Source organism: Carassius gibelio, chromosome B12, assembly GCF_023724105.1.
Source record: "Carassius gibelio isolate Cgi1373 ecotype wild population from Czech Republic chromosome B12, carGib1.2-hapl.c, whole genome shotgun sequence".
NCBI lineage: Eukaryota > Metazoa > Chordata > Actinopteri > Cypriniformes > Cyprinidae > Carassius > Carassius gibelio.
Genome location: NC_068407.1, coordinates 10684405 through 10700281, shown reverse-complemented (window position 1 = coordinate 10700281; position 15877 = coordinate 10684405). Strand labels below are relative to the sequence as shown.

The window sequence follows — 15877 nt, the reverse complement described above, 5'->3', positions numbered from 1 at the left end:
CAGACCAAAAAATTAGTAAAATCAGGCAAAGTTAAATTAATCAACTTTTTAAACTAATCGGATGATTCAACTCAATTATTAAGAAAGTCACTTGCTGCCACCTCTTGGCGTTTGTAGTTTCTTATTTTAAAGGGTACATAACATAACAGTTTCACCTAATCTCATGTTAATCTTGAGTACCAATAGTGTAGTACTGCATCCTTCATATATTCAAAAAGTCAAAAGTGCTGTGAGCGGAGATATAATACTGATGTTTCGTGTTGTTTCCATTAACATATATTCACTTATGTGCTGATGTCCAACAAAATATAGAAATCTGATGCAATTGTACATCCATGAATGGGGTCTTTTATCACTGGGAAGGCTCCATGTTTTAATAGCAAACGATGTGCAAATCCATCGTCGACTTGGACCTTGTTTATAAAACATTCGTCACTCAAATGACCAGAACACACAAACGCACTTGATACACTCTGTTGCTGTCCCGGAAAAACAAACTGCATCCACTGTTCATGTAATGCTGGGTTTTTGGGGAAGCTAAATACGGTAAACTTTCTTTCACTTCCAAAGATGCACTTATTTGGAGGCATTCTCGAACAAATCCTATGCAGCGATGCCAACTATTTTGAAGTGCATTGATATGCTCCTCTGGTTCTCCTCTGGTATATGTGTGTGCGGGTGCGCTTCTCCGGGAGAAATGCTCATATAAGGACTTCCGTTCTCGTCTATGTCATTAGATCCACGATCTAAAAAAAAAACAGCCGAAACTTGTACGAACCCGGAAGTAAGAGTTTCGGCACAGAACTTCTCAGTCATTCTTCTAAATTATGTTTTAAAACTTTGTCCATGTTTAGCATGAGAATCCATCTTTTTAACACTGTGAACAACTCTGAATACATGAAACATCATTGTACTTCCCCTTTAAAAAGTAGCTTATTAAATTTTTCCAATCATTTAATATTTCTGTTTAAGCTTAACATTTATGCACAACCTATCTATGAATTTTGTTGACTGTGATTTCATTTCATTGTTAATAGCCAACATGTCTTTTTATTCGATTGAATTTATTGATTAAAAAAGAACCTGACTTAAGAGGACAGATATAACAGTAACTTTTATAATACTAATAAGCCAACATCCTTTTTTTTTTTTGGTCAAAGTTATTTCAGGGTTTTGATCTCTTAACTGAGAGAACACATTCTGTTTATTATATTGTAATGAATATTTAATATCACATTTAAACTTTGAATAGCCTAGACGTGTTGCATATTAATTGTATTTATTAACCTCAAAGCATATGTTTGTGTATTTTGTGTTACTCCATAAGGATGTTCTATTTGAGGGCATTTGTATTGTAGGTATAAGGCCCAAACACAACCTCAAGCCCAGGGCACCCCACCCCCCTAAGTCCTGCCCTGGTCATGCACTATGGTCTTGGCACTTCATGCTACCAAGCATTTTAGAGAACTGTGTGAATGAGTTCATGTGCACTAGTATTTTCTTATGGCAAGCTATAAATACTTAACAAAGTCAGCCTACTTCATGTGATTGATGCTGCACTTATGCTACCAACACTTGCTTCACATGATTGGCTCCACTACGTGACTGCATGCTTCATGCTACCAAGTAGTGATTTGGATGACTAATTACTTTGTTCTTGTCAGCTCTGCTGTCACATTGAGCTTGAACTTTTGCATAAATGTGGGCAATTTATTAGTGTGTTAAGTTTTTTAGCTACGGAGATTGAGAGGATAGCTCTAAGGCCATTGGTGCAGGGTCTAAGTTGACATCCAAGCTTTCACTTCTGTGGTTGGTGCTGGCTTGCCTGATTTTAGGATCTATTTCCTGTTTTAGAGTTTTTCCCCACAACTTGGGTGTTTCAGTGCCTCAAGAAGGATGATTAGTCTGTTGTATGGTTACACCATCCAGCTTTTATGGTACTTCCCATTTAGGAACTAACGCTTTAACTTCTAATCTGACTGACTGTTTAATTTGGATTTGCGTCACCTAATCTTGTGCTTGAGTAGCAATTTCATATTGCAGACGCAGAGGTTCATCCTGTCTCTATCTGAACCAGAGATTGGTTTGTGACCATTGATCTATAAAGATGTGTACTTCTGCATCCAGATTGTCAAGAGACACAGTAAGTTCCTCAGGTTTGCCTTTGGAAGAAAGCTTGCTGATACTTTATTCTTCTGTTTAAACTGGCCTCAAACACAAGGTCAATGGACATGTCTCTGGCTCCGGTCGGTCAGAGCAGTCCATGTCCCAGGTCACCTGAACTCAAGAGCGGACTTATTCTTGAGACAGACTTTGGAGGGCGGAGTATGGATTATGGAGATTGCACCCTCAGTTGGTGAGTCTCATTTGGCTGCAGTCCGGCCAAGAAGAAGTGAACTTGTTTGCTTCAAGCATGACTACGCATTGCCCGATCTGGTTTTCCCTGTCTCCTCCATCACTTTTGGTATGGACTCTCTGGCCCATGGTTCTGTTAAGAGTATGGACAGAGAGGAACATTTGCTGTTGTTGGCCCCGTACTGGCCCACTCAGATGTGGTTCTCAGAATTAGTTAGTCTGTTATCTGGCCCTCCTTGGGAGGTTCCCCTCAGACATGACCTGTTGACTCAGGCTCGGGGCATGATTGGCACCCACATTAGGATTATGTGTGTGGCCCCTGAGTGGAGTACATTGATGTTCTGGTTTCTCGGCAGAGATTACCGACACTATTCTTAAATTCTAGGGCTTCCTACATGAGACAAATTATTATTATTATAATAATAAATTATTATTATTATTAAGATTATTCTTTCTTTTAATCGGCAACGCTTTTTTCATGCAGTTGCTCGTTTTTCTAGTTATATAATCGCCCTACATTAGGCTACATGAGACTCCTGGTGTAGGCAACACAATCTCGACCTAGACCATTGCCCTGTAGGTCGATACTGAGTTTCTTTAGAGTAATTCTTCTAAAGGGGAGGCCCCTGCCACTCTTAAAGGGGTCATATGATTGAGCTAAAAAAAAAATTATTTTGGGTATTTGATGTAATTAAATGTGTTTATGCAGTTTAAAGGGAAAAAAAAAAACACCTTATTTTCTACAAACAGTACCTTATTATTTCTCCTCTATGCCCCGCATATCTCATCATTCTGAAAAGCGAGGTGTGTTCTGATTGGCCTGCTATCCAGAGAGTTTTGATAGGCTGAATGCCTCTAGCATGTGATGGAAATGTTAAGCCACCTTGATGACGTGTCCCGGTCAGAACACTGGTGCAACAAGACAAAAATAATAAAACACATTTTAAACGAGGCATTTGTTGCATCCAATAGGGACATACAGTAATTACGGATTATAATGACTTATACTGTCTTTTTACGAGTTGCGTTGCATTGCGCCGCGTAAACATAAAACCATGTCTGCATTTGTGTTCTGAGAAATGATAAACAAGCGCTACTCTACACTGCTCAAAACTCATGTTTGAATCATCAGTGGCAAATCCTTTAAATATGTTAACGTACTTACAGACGTACTTACAATGCGCTGCACACATTTGAATATTTGGGTTGAACTATTCTGGAACAGTGTTGTAAACATGTCCTCTTTTGGAAGACCAAACAAAGTAGTTTCACATTCGCAACGAAACACAGAGCATCTACACAACATGCTGGCGACGGTGGCAGCAACAATAAAGTAACGCCTTGTTTTTTTGGCTGAACATTTGGGCGGTGTTATGCAAATCTTCCCACATCATCACCATAGCGCCATTTTGGAGAATATGTGCTGAAAGCAGGCTGTGTATGTTCTTCAGTGTCAGCTGCGGAACAAGGATGCACTGTTTTCTTTCAAATCAAAGTGCAAATACATGTAGAAAACTAGTGGCGCAGCTGAAACAGAAGAACGTATGCAGCCTTTAGCTCATATTCTCCAAAATGGAGCTACGATGATGTGGGGAAAGACAGAGGAGACGAATAGTTGAATAAAGTCATTATTTTTGTTTTCTTCTCGTACAAAAAGTATTTTTGCCGCTACATAAAATTATGGTTGAATCACTAATGGCAGATGGAATATTCTGTCGATACTTTTTGTGTATTTTACTTGCCAGTCTATGGAACAGTCAAAAGCCTCCTGGTTTTCATCCAAAATATCTTAAATTGTGTTCCGAAGATGAACAAAGCTTTTTCCGAGTTTGGGGTAAGTGATTAATGACAAAACTTTCATTTTGCGGTGGAGTATGCCTTAAAGAAATCAATTCAATATGCTGATTTTGTAATGTAAAATGTAACAATGTAAAAGTCTTTACTGTCACTTTTGATTAAATGTATGCATCCTTGCTGAATCCAAGAAAATAAGTTCTCACTGGCTTCAATCTAACCTTAAACTTTTCTAGTGAAAAAAAAAAAAGCTTTTAAATTCAACAGAGGAAATAGTCATACAGGACTGGACGTAAATAACATGATTTCATTTTTTATGAACTTTTTTATTAATCTGATATCTCAATTCTTGACTTGTATCGCCACATGCTTAATATGGCTGCCACTGTATACAATACATGTTCTTGTGAAGGGAAGCTTTTGTTTCAGAACATGTGGTTTCTCATATGGCCTGTATCTCAAGCGTGATCGACACAGCTTTCGTTCCTCACGTCATCAGCAAATACTAAAGTCCTGTGCCTGAAGAACTTCTCCACACTGATTTGCACAGATATCTTTTTTCGATTTTAACATCTCCTGTGTAGCCGTACATGTGTCTGTACATTATAGACATGTTTCATAGAACCATTCTTCTCAAAAAATATACGGCCATTCATCCAGGGTGTTCTTTTCTTGTGAAGAAATTTTCAACCTTACTTTATTATAGCTGACCCTTGCTGTAATCTAGTGTTCATTGTTGTTATTGTTAACTAAAATTAAAGTCTTAAATTTTTTTGTAAACTGAAATACAGCTGAAATAAAATATAAATGTTAGATAAAAAATGAAAATAAATAAATAAATAAAAATAAATAAATTACTAAAACTAAAACTGAAAGATTTTTCTGAAGAACAGCAGGAAGTTTAACTCGTGAACAACTAAATCACTAACAAAAAACAAAAAAACAGCTTTGGATCATCCAGGTAACAACACAGTGTTACCAGTTCTTACCACAGTTCTTTCTAGGAATCAATGCTTTTTCTGAATCTTTAAAGTCTCTGCGAGCAATCTTACAGGTGCAGATATATTTGTGCCAGCTCAGCTATTTGACATTCATGTTGCTAGTGGCTAGGCCAGAGATAGTGTTCTCTCTTGTCTGACGTCCATTGAATAAGAAACGAAAGAAAAAAATCGCACATCAAAGAGGGTGGAGTTTCAGAACATACCCACCGATTGTGTAAACGCCACAGACTAATAGAAACTCAAAGATGTTTAGGAGCCGAAACGAACTTCCCCAGGAAGTTCCCTTTGGTCAGCTGTTTCAAACTGCAGAAACGAACTCAAAACGTACTTTGTTTTGGCCTGATTTTGTTCGAAATGACGTCATATCAGTTCGTTCTTCGATTCAGTTTGAAGTATATCGGGGCCTTTAATATTCAACTGGGTCATTTTTAAAAATAAAACTATTATTTTCTCTTGTGGACTGTATAAACATATTTTATGTGAAATATCTTATTCAGGTCAGTACTAAATAAACAATAACGTGCATTTTGTATGATCCCTCGTCTTGTTAAAAATAATTAACATTTTGCAGATTCTGAAAGGGGGGTGTAAACTTTTGACCTCAACTGTAACCCTTTAAATAATAAATTTGGCAAAATCTTGCAATTTTCTACATCATGTATAAAAACACTAATACTTGTTCCCTCAAGGTTTTTTCAATAGTGAGTTAGAAACTCTTCCTCTGTGCATGCACATGGGTCATGAACAGTCCAAAAAGCCTGAGGGGAAAGCATTTTGTTCGCCTGGTCTCCAAAGTAACCTGGCTTATTTGATCTGCTTGCATGGATGCTGTGATTCATGCCATCCACTGATATCCTGATCTTGTCATACACTGGTGACGTCTGGCCCGTTAACAGCAGAACAGCATCATCCTTGTACAATGTCAAAGCAGGTCTACATTAAACAGAGCACGCAGCAGGCCTTGCGACTGGCGAAGGGAATTCTGGCTTTTTAGTGAACCAGATCCTTCCGTTTAGCTCAGCTGTATTTTGTATATATATATTTCGGTTCCCCAATTGTTTTGCATGTCTGGCTTTTATAATTCAAAACATTTAGAAATGGTTTGACCTATGCTTAAAAATATCACTTAAAATGTAAAATTTCCAGAATAACATAATTGTACATTGTTTGGAGTAAAAACCTTAAATAATGTAAAACTATCAAGCATACACATTATCACTAAACATTTAATTTATATTGAACTATCAAAAAAAGAAAAGAAAAGAAAAGAAAAACACTCCAATGCAAACACTCACACAATCACAGCAGCATCCAAAAGTTCTGAAATTGATAAAGCTCATCTCTTGAATTCCACTGTGATGTTTTTCCAAAGAGCAAATAATAATAATTTAGGCCAGTCAGCCAGCTTTCCATTTTACCTCTCATAGGCCAGCAGCTGTACCAGAACCTTCACCATCACCACGAAAAAAAAAAAAAAAAAAAAGAAGCCTGGTGACGCAATATACTGATGCAATGGAGTTGCTGAGTTATTTTAGAACATTGCATAAAGGAGTAATCTCCTTTTGGTTATGATCCTGGATTCTGTGTTCTTTTGTACTTTCTGAGCAAATACATTTGATTATTCTCGAACATTGTAAGTAACTATTGCATAATTCCAAAACATTCATGTTAATCTATACATACAATTAATTTATTGTTAATATAGTCTAGACGGAAATAGGGGTCCACGCGCACCCCCCGGCTTTTTTTATGCCACCTGATTTTTTAAAATCCTTAAAGTGTCTATTTTCATAATCTGCCAGGTGCCAAGCTGAAATAATGTCCCAAAGGGTTCTTTTTTAACCCTTTGCTGCACCAGACCGGAACCCGAAAAATCTAAAAGTGATATAGAAAGAGGCATAACATTAGAAGTAAACAACATACAGAGACAAATGAACACATTTTCCCCAGGAATTTAATGGAATGGTTATTTTTTTACATTTGACAACATATTGACCTTATTTCTGGACAAAAATAGCAAAAAAAAAATGGCCAAAGATGTGTAGAGGATCAACTATTTTTTTGTTTTCTCAAGCGCATAGGGTGATTTTTTTCCCACAACATATTATTTCTTTATCATTCAAGTGTCTATTAGAAGATTAAATTGGGTACCAAGCTGAAATAATGTCCAAAATGCTTAATTTTTAACCCTTTGCACCAAACCCGAAAACTCTAAATATGATTTAAAGTGGCATAACTTTTGATGTAACCAACTCGCAGAGACAATTGGACACATTTTTCAATACAATTCTGACCCCAGAAATTGTTATTTGTCATGTTTTATAACATCTTGACCATCTGTGGTCAAAAAGAGCAAAAAAAGTTCATTTGACAGCGTTTTTATTATACTTAACAGCCTGAAAAAGGGTTTATTTGAACCTTTTACTTCACCTATCCTGAACCTGAAGATATTTAAAATAGTTTTACTTTTGAAGTTAACAAAACAAAGCAAATTAGCTTAAATAAATAAATAAATAAATAAATAAACTACAGAAAAAATCCAAAATGGTCCAAAAAGTTGACTGAGCATAAACTGCAAGTTTTTGAATTTTGGGGCTTTGCAGTTGGTGGTCGTCGGTTCATGAAAGCATTCTTTAGGGATGTTGGCCCATATTAATAGGATAGCATCTTGCAGTTGATGGAGATTTGTGGGATGCACATCCAGGGCACGAAGCTCCCGTTCCACCACATACCAAAGATTGGGTTGAAATCTGGTGACTGTGGGGGCCATTTTAGTACAGTGAACTCATTGTTATGTTCAAGAAACCAATTTGAAATGATTCGAGCTTTGTGACATGGTGCATTATCCTGCTGGAAGTAGCCATCAGAGGATGGGTACATGGTGGTCATAAAGGGATGGACATGGTCAGAAACAATGCCTAGCTAGGTTGTGGCATTTAAACAATGCCCAATTAGCACTAAGGGACCTGGCTTACGTGTGATTTTTCGGGTTCAGGTCGGGTGCAGCAAAGGGTTAAAAAAGAACCCTTTGGGACATTATTTCAGCTTGGTACCCAATTTGATCTTAAAATATACACTTGAATGATAAAGAAATAATATGTTGTGGAAAAAAAATCACCCCATGCGCTTGAGAAAACGAAAAAATTGTTGATCCTCTACACATCTTTGGCCATTTTTTGCTATTTTTGTCCAGAAATAAGGTCAATAAGTTGTGGACCCCTATTTCCATGTAGACTAATACATTCAATCACTAATTCATTACTTTTTGTATGAAATAAAGTCTAGCTGCATACAGTCAAAACCCACTGTAAGCTATTTCAACAGTACACGCCTGACGTTCACATGATTAAATTTAAAGCAAGAAACTGACCTTTTTTGGGGAAAACGAGCTTTGTCACAGAAATCAGTTTTGGATATGCTGCTATTTGGAATGACCCTAATGTTAATATTTTCAGTCATATGATTTCAATAAATAAGAAAAAACAATACAACTTAAAAAAAAAATCCCTCAATAAATCTATCTTTTGACTTTGATCAGATTTTGCTAACATAATGGGAACTAAATGTGCCTGCCAGGAAAGTAACTAAATCATTAGGAAATATGCGGAAGATATGACTTAATAAACATACAAAACAATAATTTTATGTAATATTAATATGCAAATAAATTCTTTGTGATAGTTAGATTTTAAATAATGGAATATAAAATATCCTAAGCTCAGTACACAATTAACATCAATGGGAAGTCACATGCAATGGGCATTTGTGTACACCTTTCAAATGAATATAATTCTTTGCCAATACATTTATATTTCACATCAACAAAACAACATTATCAGAAACATTAAGTCTAGTTACTAGGCTATTATTATTATTAGTCTATTATTTAAAACCTATCTTCAAGAATCGTCTTAAAACCAATCTCTTCCATCTTTATTTGATCTCCTAACTGTAGCACTCACTATTTTAATTCTATTCTTGAAAAAAAAATCAAACGACCTTTCTAATCTTTTTGTATTCTATTTTCTTTTCATTAATTATGCAATTATGTGTATGTGTGTGTGTGTATACCTCTAACACTAGCTTGCTCTATTTTTTTCTGTTCTATCTGTTTTTTATTTATTTATTATATTATATAATGCTATGTTTACTGTGTTAAGCTAACTGAGACTTGTTATAGCACTTATATATCATTGCTCTTTTTGTTGCTTTTTGATTGCTTCCACTGTACTCATTTGTAAGTCGCTTTGGATAAAAGCGTCTGCTAAATGAATAAATGTAAATGTAAAACTTTCAAAGAATCTGACGTGTCTAATACAGCTTATGGGGGTCTGGCTTACGTGTGAGCACGTGAGATCATATGCTCAGAAGTTTGACGCTCATTTGTGCCTTTACATTCAGTCCAGCTCCAGCAAATCACGAATCAGTTTCCGCCGTTTGCATGACTGTAACGCATTATTCAATTACACCCCATAGAAAGGGTGTGACATGTGTAAAACACAATAGAGCGCGTGCTGACACTAAATACCGACGTGTTCAATTGGACACCGTGGTGGTAGAGGGCTCCTATAAATGACAGGCTGAGTGGGACAGACTTACACAGCAACTGAATCTCAACTTAGAAGCGCTACGACGATCAGTAGCCTAACTTTACCTGCGAACCGGTTGCACTTCTGAAATAATATAGGCTACATCTGTTTGCTTTACGACTGTACTTTTAAATAAACAATAATAGCATAATAATATTTTATTCTCTTTTAATTAGTCATTTAAAGCACATTCAATGGAATACCAAAAGGCGGCAGAATTGAACAGTATGGGCAAAGGCAAAATCGTCACAGAGTATCTTTGCCGTAACGGCTTTAGCGAGCTGACAGTCGATTCGAAAAAAGTCTCTGTCCAGCACAAAAACGACACATCCCGGAAAGAGACGGAGGAAGAGTCGCCGTTACCTGCTCTGGAGGCGGCGTACACAACCATCCTGCGAGGTCTGGGAGAAAACACTGACCGACAGGGGCTCCTCAAAACCCCGCTCCGAGCTGCAAAGGCCATGCAGTTCCTGACCAAAGGCTACCACGAGACCATCTACGGTAAGCGTCTAGGCTATTAATATTATACAGAAAATAATTAGATAATACAGTTCCAGCTGATTTCTGAAATCCCGTTTTAAATATAGGGTTTTCAAACGACGTTTTAGTAGGACATTACAAGTTAGTCAGTAGAAATCACTTTCACCGGAGGTGGTTACTATAGCAACAGCAGCAGATCGGCTGCGTGAACACTTCCAGCTAGTATAGGCTAGTTTTTATTTATCTCATATTACTCGTTATACTCTACTGTTTATTGGAACAGTGCGTATCTTTAACGTAAATATGTTAGAATTATGTTATTATTTTCTAGTTGTTAATATGTAGTTTCACTGTTTATTTTATTAACCCCTTCAGACCTGACTTTTTTTTCCCACTGAGCATTTTTAGTACTCACTAGTTCACTAGTTCATCACCAAACTGGGTTTTTTATTAGTTACATTCATGGGTGTTGATTGTAATCCAAATTATGATCACATCATTCTAATCCAAGTGTTTTTCAATGGTCTAAATCACATAACACTCCAACTATTTACCCATGGTGTGTTTGGCAATTCCACTACATTGATGAGGTATTGTGTAACATACTTATACGTCATTCTGGATTTACTCCATTAGTCTGCAACAGATGCTGAAAGCACCAGCTTCAGTACACAGTCTGCTTGATGTGAAGAACTATTTAAACTAATCACACTTTCTACTGAACTGACCTGATTTATGAGAAGCCTTTTTATAATGCATATTGTTTTCAAAGTTTCATATTTTCAATTTCTGTAAACCCTATCAAAATAATTTAAGTAACTAAGTTTTGTATTTATGTTTTTCTTATTCCACAGATGTCCTTAATGATGCCATCTTTGATGAAAACCACGAGGAGCTAGTTATTGTGAAAGATATTGACATGTTTTCGCTTTGTGAACATCATCTAGTACCATTTTTTGGCAAGGTATGTCTAAAGATTCTGCTAAAAAAAGGCAATGTAAGATGCTTTTAGCCACTCAGTTTATGTTATCCTTTATGTTGCACTGCTAGGCAAGCTGGTTTCATGGGTTGTAAGGGAAGCATTGATGCATACTTTTGTTTGGGCCTGCTTGCTGGGAGGTCAGTGGGTTCTTTTCTATGAGTTGTAGTTCATGAGAAATAAATGTTTTTATGTTAATTTATCTATAGGTTCACATAGGATATCTGCCAAGTAAAAAGGTTGTTGGTCTCAGTAAGCTTGCGAGGTGAGTATACAACTTGCAAACACACACCACACACACACACACACACACACACACACACAGACAAAATTTAGTTTGCCAGTCTCAGACGGATGGTAAAGGGCCTTGTTCTCACATCAGAGTGGGTCTGAAAAAGAGAATGTATTAGTTACAAGTGGCTGAGTTCTTCTGTTATCACAGCCCATTCACTTGAGGCTTAGATCCAAAGCCTGGCACAGTATCCTGTCCCATCTGAAAAACGCCAGACTAGCTGACTTCTGGCGCTGAGGAAATCCCCCTCAACTCCAGCCTCCACTGTGGAGTGGTTGTGGGAACCATTAACATTGCAATCCTCACAAAATATCATGTACTGCCTGGTGCTTTCTTTGCCTGACTAAAATAAACCAGACTTCATGAGATACCATTCATCAGTCCCATTAATATTTATTATTAATCTTATCACAAAATTGTCTAGAATGTTTACAGTTTGCATTTATAGTTCTATTAAATATTTATTGTCATTATTTGGGAAGGAAATAGCCACATATTGAATTGGTTGTTTGATAAGTGTTACATGTTTGGTGTTTTTTTTGTTGTTGTTTTTTTTACTTACATGCTGTGATTTTTTTGTCCCACTTAGGATTGTTGAAATCTACAGTCGCAGACTTCAAGGTAACTGTAACAACCGTTTTATTATTTAGATATCTAAAATATAATGTATATGGACCTATATTAATGTAAAAAAGATAGAATTATCTATATATATTTTAAAGAAATTAATACTATAATTCAGCAAGGATGCATTAAATAAATCAAAAGGTACATTTCAAATAAATGCAAATACATTTCCTTTATATTCATCAAAGAATCATGAAAAATAATCATTATTTTTAATTATCAGCAAAACATATGTATTGATCACCAAATCAGCATATTAGAATGATTTCTGAAGGATCTCTGCAAAATTATGCCTTGCAAACATAGGAATAAATTACATTCTGCAATTTATTAAAATAGAAAACAGTTATTTTGAAATGTAAGTTAGAGTTTTTTTTAAACATTGAAAATCTTACACTCCCAAAACTTTTTGAACTGTATAGATAGTGTTTCTTATATAGTAACATTATATAAAGTCCTTTATAACATTTATTTTTGCCATTAGCATCTCTCAGTTTCAGCCTCAGAATTTCCTGTTGAATCCATGTTGCACCTCACATTTGTTCACATTTCTTAAGTGTTTTCTTGTTAATTTTTTTTATTACAGTCCAAGAACGCCTAACAAAGCAAATAGCAATGGCAATCTCTGAGGCCTTGCAGCCTGTCGGTGTGGCAGTTGTCATCGAAGCAGCGTAAGTACAAAACACAATCATTCTATTAAATTATATCCTAGCCTTCTTTTTCAATAACCCATGCTTCTTCAATGCGATTAGAACTTTAAAGCTCAGAATACAGTGCAGTCATCCAGCTGCTTCTTATAGTGGCTGTCATGGTTGATGAATTATTTCTACAATAATACGCATGAAAATTTGTATTTCAAATATTATTTGTGGCCTGAATGGACGTTTGTTGTTGCAGTCACATGTGTATGGTCATGCGTGGGGTGCAGAAGATGAACAGTCGTACTGTGACCAGCGCCATGCTGGGTGTGTTCAGAGAGGATCCAAAAGCTCGAGAAGAGTTCCTGGCCCTGACCAAAGGTGCACAGTGATCGCACTACCTCCCCAGCTCCAATTCCATCAGTGTGTTTACAGCCAAACAGGTCAACGAATATTCTCTACATTTGAAACCCACAATGGTGCTAAGAGAATCTAACTGAGCAAGAGTTGTAGATCTTTCCACCAGCTACTGAGACTCAGGGGTCTTCACTGTTTGAATAGAAAATGTGAATATTGAAATATCTGTTACATGAACTACTAGTTTTGAGAAACTAACACCAAATGGCCAAACATTCACACAGCTGCCTTAAAACTGATATTTCTATTATCTAACTTCTGATATTAACAACTACTAAATTAAACATATTGCCTCAGATACTTGTCTAACCTTATGACTTTTTACAAAATGAAGACACTAGAACTAATTTGTATGTAACTTTAAAAGAAATACGTTTTTTTTGTCACATACTCAGATAATATTTAAGAGGTCATAAGCAAACATGATGAATTATTTATAGTTACATAAATCAATGAAAGGTTTCTTGTGACATTACCGTGTGACATATTTTATAAATGGTTAAACAACATTGCCATTAGGATATTGTCACTTTTTTACATAATGCATTGAACTGAATTGTATAAGAAATCAAAACAAATGCCAACCACAACAATAAAGCACCGTTATGAGATGCATTTGTCTGTGTTTTTTTATGCAATTAACTGATTCCTGCAAAATGTAGTAACTATTTTATTTGTAAAGAAACATTTACAGATAAAAACTCACGTTGTCTCACGTTGTAATACTGTAGGTGTCCAGGACAATTCTTAATTTAATTGTTATTTAGGAAATTATATAATACAGAATCTAAGTATTGCTTAAAATAAGGCAAAAAATATACATACTGTAATAAGAGCATCTATAACAGTTACTATCTACAAACCCTATTATACAATTGTGTGGATCCGAGAGAAATTAAATTCCAAATGATCACTAAAAAAGGAAAAAACAGATCTCCTGAAAACATCTGGAACAGTGTTGACAAAAAGACACAATGGCAGAAGAATACGCAATGGAAACTGACTATAAACAGAACTGTACACTGAACTTGTAGCTGTCTTATATGTGTATGTCAGTGTGTATTTGTTTCATATTTACATTAGATTTTGTAATAATGACAATGCTTTGAAAACAGAAGAAGAAATATAACTTCAAAAAACTTCATATTTTTTAATTGCGGGAACAGGTAACATTTATAAGTGAAAGTCTAAACTTTGCTAAGATCCAATGGCTAAATAAGTAAAATAGGGCAATAAATTGCCATGAAGAGAACGTATTTTTTATTAAATAGCCCTATCACTGTCATGTTTAGTGGATTAAAAAATGATAAATTATTCACTTAAAAAAAACAAAAAGTTTCCAAATGAATTAGAACATTTTTAAAACATGCTCCCCAGCAAATGTACTCAAAGGCATCTACATTATCCAAACAGTACAAGCCAATATATTGCTCTAAGGTTGTTTAGTGAGAGAAAAATGCCACGGATATATCTGATATAAATACAGTCATAAACTTAGTGCACTCCTTTTGCACCACAAAGTGCAGCAAACTAAGCTCTTTTGTGAACTCGAGTGATCATTCTCAACACTTGAAAGAGTCAGCACAGATATCCACAAACATCCCCCTCTCAGCTACAGATGAATCTCCATCAACCCATTAATAATAAATCAAACTGAAGTCTGTTTGTAGTTCTTGGTGTCAAGAACCTTCTTTCCACACATGGCACAAATTCCTGTAAAAGTAGAAACAGAGGGCTGGTGAGAACATATAGATGTGTGACAGAAACAAAGAGTCCTTAGCATTCCCTTGCTATCCATCTCACCTTTTTTGTAAGCACATCCCTGACAGTAATGTGAACCTGACTGATGGACAGAGCTTTTGCATATTCTGCATGTGGAAAATCCAGATTTCCCATAAGGATCAAACCTGTCAAAATAGTACAAACAATGTTATTATGTTATTATAACTTTTTAATCTAAACGTATTACAAGAGTGTATTGGTGAACCATAAAATTCCATGCAACAAACCTGGCTTTTTTTGATGTCAGCATTTTATTTTCATTAAGCTTTCGACCACCACTCTCTGGAATATAAGGGTTTGTAGGGTAATATTCAATACAAATATATAAAAGGGTAATAGGCATTACACGTTATTTCATCTTTAAAACGATTACCTGTTGTGTTTCTAGCCCCATCTTTCCAGGTATCAGGCGTGATAACGCGCCCCAGCTTCTTCTCGCCTGCAAAGGCCATCCAAACATTCATAATTCACAAAAGACCGACAGCACACACATTTCATGTTTGATTGATCAAATTTCACGTCCGAATACACGGCATATTAATGCTTAACATCGTCGAGATAAAAAACAAAAAACTACAAGCGACGTTTGTATATATATACCACACTGTTCTGTTGTTTCTCTCAGTGATCTTGCTAGCGAGCTAAGCATATTAACTACATCAACGACGTATACATATATTTGTGTAAAACAGATAACCCTTTGCTATACAATATGATTTATAATATAACTACTTACACTTCTCGCAAACCATCTTCAAACGGGCCAGAAAAATCTTAGTTAACACGTCTAGATAATTTTCAGTTACTGTTAAACCGAAGCTAGAAGCAGCACTGCTCACAGGGTGACGTAGATTTGGTGTCAAAATAAAAGTCATAAACGTACCACTCAGTGATACCACTCAATACATTTGTATCTAAGTCTA

The 15877-nt window shown here is 35.9% G+C and overlaps 3 protein-coding genes across 4 annotated transcripts in view; 1 reads left to right on the top strand and 2 right to left on the bottom strand.

Annotated features, from left to right (window-relative positions):
* LOC127969044 (DNA mismatch repair protein Msh2) overlaps positions 1-15877 on the bottom strand; it is a 290453-nt gene that overhangs the window by 77923 nt on the left and 196653 nt on the right. The gene's annotated exons all lie outside the window — the stretch shown is intronic.
* Positions 9726-13783, top strand: LOC127969051 (GTP cyclohydrolase 1-like). Its single transcript, XM_052570651.1, has 6 exons — positions 9726-10240; positions 11074-11183; positions 11408-11463; positions 12080-12111; positions 12704-12788; positions 13015-13783. The coding sequence occupies exons 1-6, from the start codon at positions 9934-9936 to the stop codon at positions 13145-13147; spliced, it is 723 nt and encodes a 240-aa protein (XP_052426611.1). The 5' UTR covers positions 9726-9933; the 3' UTR covers positions 13148-13783.
* LOC127969055 (cysteine-rich PDZ-binding protein) lies at positions 13830-15846 on the bottom strand. The gene is made up of 5 exons (XM_052570658.1): positions 15691-15846; positions 15328-15393; positions 15182-15236; positions 14976-15079; positions 13830-14885 (listed from the first exon to the last, which is right to left on the bottom strand). Exons 1-5 carry the CDS (start codon positions 15827-15829, stop codon positions 14821-14823), a joined length of 429 nt encoding a protein of 142 aa, XP_052426618.1. The 5' UTR covers positions 15830-15846; the 3' UTR covers positions 13830-14820.